The sequence below is a fragment of the Propithecus coquereli genome, unplaced genomic scaffold, assembly GCF_000956105.1.
Source record: "Propithecus coquereli isolate 6110/MARCELLA unplaced genomic scaffold, Pcoq_1.0 Scaffold930, whole genome shotgun sequence".
Classification (NCBI taxonomy): domain Eukaryota; kingdom Metazoa; phylum Chordata; class Mammalia; order Primates; family Indriidae; genus Propithecus; species Propithecus coquereli.
This window is the reverse complement of record NW_012155619.1, coordinates 83,613-86,852: the sequence shown is the minus strand read 5'-3', so window position 1 is coordinate 86,852 and position 3,240 is coordinate 83,613. Positions and strand designations below refer to the sequence as shown.

The window sequence follows — 3,240 nt, the reverse complement described above, 5'->3', positions numbered from 1 at the left end:
TCAAAAATAGGGATGAAATCCTCCAACTGTGGGAGGCAGTTTGGGAGCTGAAAGAAATTGCAGTTACCCACTGTCAAGGGCACCAAAAGGACACAGATCCAATCACCACTGGCAATTGCCTGGCAGAACAAGCAGCCAAAAATGCAGCCAGCAGAGGATGTTCAGAAGACAACACTCCAACTCAGTGCTGAATCTTGTTAGCACCAAAGTGGCCTGAAGAACCAAAATATACACCAGAAGAGAACCAGTGGGCAGAGCAGGAGAAGGCCAAGAAGGATGCAGATGGGTGGTGGCCCCTATGGAACCATAACACCTTTATCCCCAATAAACTAGCATATCCCATTGTCTCCTGACATTAAAACATGACTCGCCTAGGGAAAACAACTCTCACGCAGCTACTTGCCTGGTACTACTACATTGCCAAACTTCTGTCCATCGGTGCAGCAGTCAGCGCCTGCTGCCAGACCTGTGCTTAAAACAATGCAGCCGTCAGGCCAAGACCCACCCCAGGAATTCAGTACGCCAGAACTTCTCCGTTCGAGGATGTGGAAGTTGATTTCACAGGAGTAAAACCATGTTGGGGCTATAAATACCTGCTGGTAGTGATATGTACCTTCTCATGCTGGGTCGAGGCAGTCCCTACCAAGACCAAAAAGTCTAGGGAAGTGGCAAAGATTCTATTGAGAGAAATCATCCCGAGGTACGGTCTGCCACTCTCCTTCAGCAGTGACAATGGACCAAGCTTCACCATGGAGGTCACACAAACCCTCACCGAGGCACTAGGAATCAAATGAAAACTACATACAGCGTTGCAGGCCACAGAGTTCAGGGAAAGTAGAGCTCATGAACCAGACCCTCAAGACCACTCTAGTGAAGCTATGTCAGGAAACACAATTACCCTGGGTAGACATGCTAAGCCTAGCCCTGTTCAGGGTCAGATGCATGCCAGGGCCCATAGGATATTCACCCTTTGAAATCCTGTTCAGTAGACCTCCCCCATTCAACAAGCGATTAAGGGGAGACATTAGACAATTAGGGGAATTGAATATAAACACACACCTCCAAGCCTTAGCCAAAACTATGCACCATATCCACCACACCATCCTAGAAAAAACCCCTATCACCCTCGGTCTCCCTGTCCACCCCCAGCAACATCCCCAGGGTTTATCCAACCTCCAGTTTGGGTAAAGGACTGGAAAAGGACACCCCTAGAGCCCATATGGAAGGGTCCCCATACTGTGATACTAGTTACCTCCACTGCTGTTAAAGTTGCAAGTATCGCTTCATGGATATACCACTCCCGGGTGAAAAAGGCTGAACCAGACAGTGAAACTGATCTCTGGACTGCACATCAGGACCATCAGAACCCGCTAAAGATCCAGTTTAACCACCTCCCAACGAGGACAGCCACACCCAGGACTGAACAGGAGTAAATGGGACCACTGGCCCTGACCCTCGTTGGGGTTGTAGCGATGTTACTGGGGATTGAACTCTTCTTGGTAGCTCCGGGAGATTGAACTGGACCACAGAGGGTGTTTCTAACTGTGATATTTTGGCTCATTATAGGATGTCTACTCCTGCCTCAGTTCCTACCCTCCTCCTGTTTGGGGCACTCACCCTAACAACTTTGGCAGAGAAAGTCTGCCCTGAGGCTTGCTATGCTAGGACTTGGATTCCCTCCATTAACAGGATTACTCAAGGGTTCTGGTCCATGGGAGGTTTCATGTTCCACACCTACATGCCAAACACATGTTATAGTCAGGCTCAGGTGTGTCACAGCAGGGGAAAGAAATATTGGACTGGTATCAATATAGGTGACACTCAAACCTGTATAGCTCCAAAGGGCAAACCGGCTTGTTGGAACTACCTCACCCACTAGGGGATGTCTGACAGGGGAGGAGTCCAAGACTAGGCTAAAACTCAACAGTTCAAAGACAAAAAGGCTCAGCTTATTAATATAGCCTCAGTAACAGAGTCAACTTATAAGAGGCCAGATCTTACTAGTGTATGGAAGATCACCAAACCCCTGGAAAACTCTCCCCTAATAACCCAGTTCCTCAATATGACCCTCCAGGACCTACCCGACCATACTTCATGTTAGGTCTGTTTACTACTCCAGAAATGAGTCTATATTGGGGTCCCCGTGCCTCCGGGCTGAAACTCCAGCATTTTAATCCCAGGCCTAAACAAAACATCTCTGGTGGGCCCAGTAGTATACAATGTTCACTTAGCCATAACTTGCCACCTGAATATCACTTGCATTACTAATGCAGGAGAGAATGAAATATTGGGATTCATACCAGGTGAACTCTGCACAAATGATCAAACCTTACCCAAGAATGTCACTGCCACCTTCTCCCAGGATGGCATATTCTTTCTTTGTGGAGACATTGCCTACCTCTACCTCCCAGGAAACTGGACCGGGACCTGCACCCAGGTCTTCCTCAGCCCAGATGTTTCTATCTTTGAAACCCAGCAACTGGAAGCTGCACTAAGTCCCCCCCAAACACCCAGAAAAGATGGGTCTTACTAGCACCGATCCTCATGGGGGAGGAATTGCTGCTGGGATAGGAGCAGGAGTAGGTGGCCTAGGAACATCCCTGAGCATCTGCCACCAGTTATCCCAAGAACTAAATGAAGACATGGAACAAGTAGTAGATTCCCTACTGTTCCTCCACAGTCGACGGAACTCACTAGCAGCACTAACCTTACAGACGGGCCTTAGACCTGCTCACTGCTGAAAAGGGGGGGACCTGTATATTCCTGTAAATCCCAATATTTCATTCTCTCCTGCATTAGTAATGCAAGTGATATTCAGGTGGCAAGTTATGGCTAAGGGGAAGAGTGATGCCACTATATAAACCAGATAGGAGTAGTAACACAAAAGTCAAGGAGCTAAGAGAGAAAATCCAGAAAAGAAACAAGGAATTAGAACAAACCTGGGATTTTGACTTAGGACAATGGACTTCATGGCTACAACCTCTGGCTGGGCCGCTAATAACCGTCCTCCTCCTTGTCAGTGTAGGCCTCTGCATACTGAGTGAGGTTACAAAATTCATACAGACAACTGTAACCTGGAGAGCAACAGCTCACATAATGGACTTATGTGTCGTCGCCCGTTTCTAGGGACGAGGAATGAACACAGAGACAAAGAGACACAGACACACACAAAGACGGTACAAGACTGCAGCCCCTTTCTGCTGCAGTTTCTTTATTTTTAACATAGTTTGTTTGGCAACC

The 3,240-nt window shown here is 47.8% G+C and overlaps 1 protein-coding gene across 1 annotated transcript in view; it reads right to left on the bottom strand.

The window, feature by feature from the left end:
• The window catches only part of LOC105826872 (zinc finger protein 37 homolog), a 67,367-nt gene that overhangs the window by 18,885 nt on the left and 45,242 nt on the right, over positions 1-3,240 (bottom strand). The window contains 1 exon segment of the mRNA XM_012664884.1: positions 3,094-3,122. Coding sequence (XP_012520338.1) covers positions 3,094-3,122 — 29 coding nt within the window.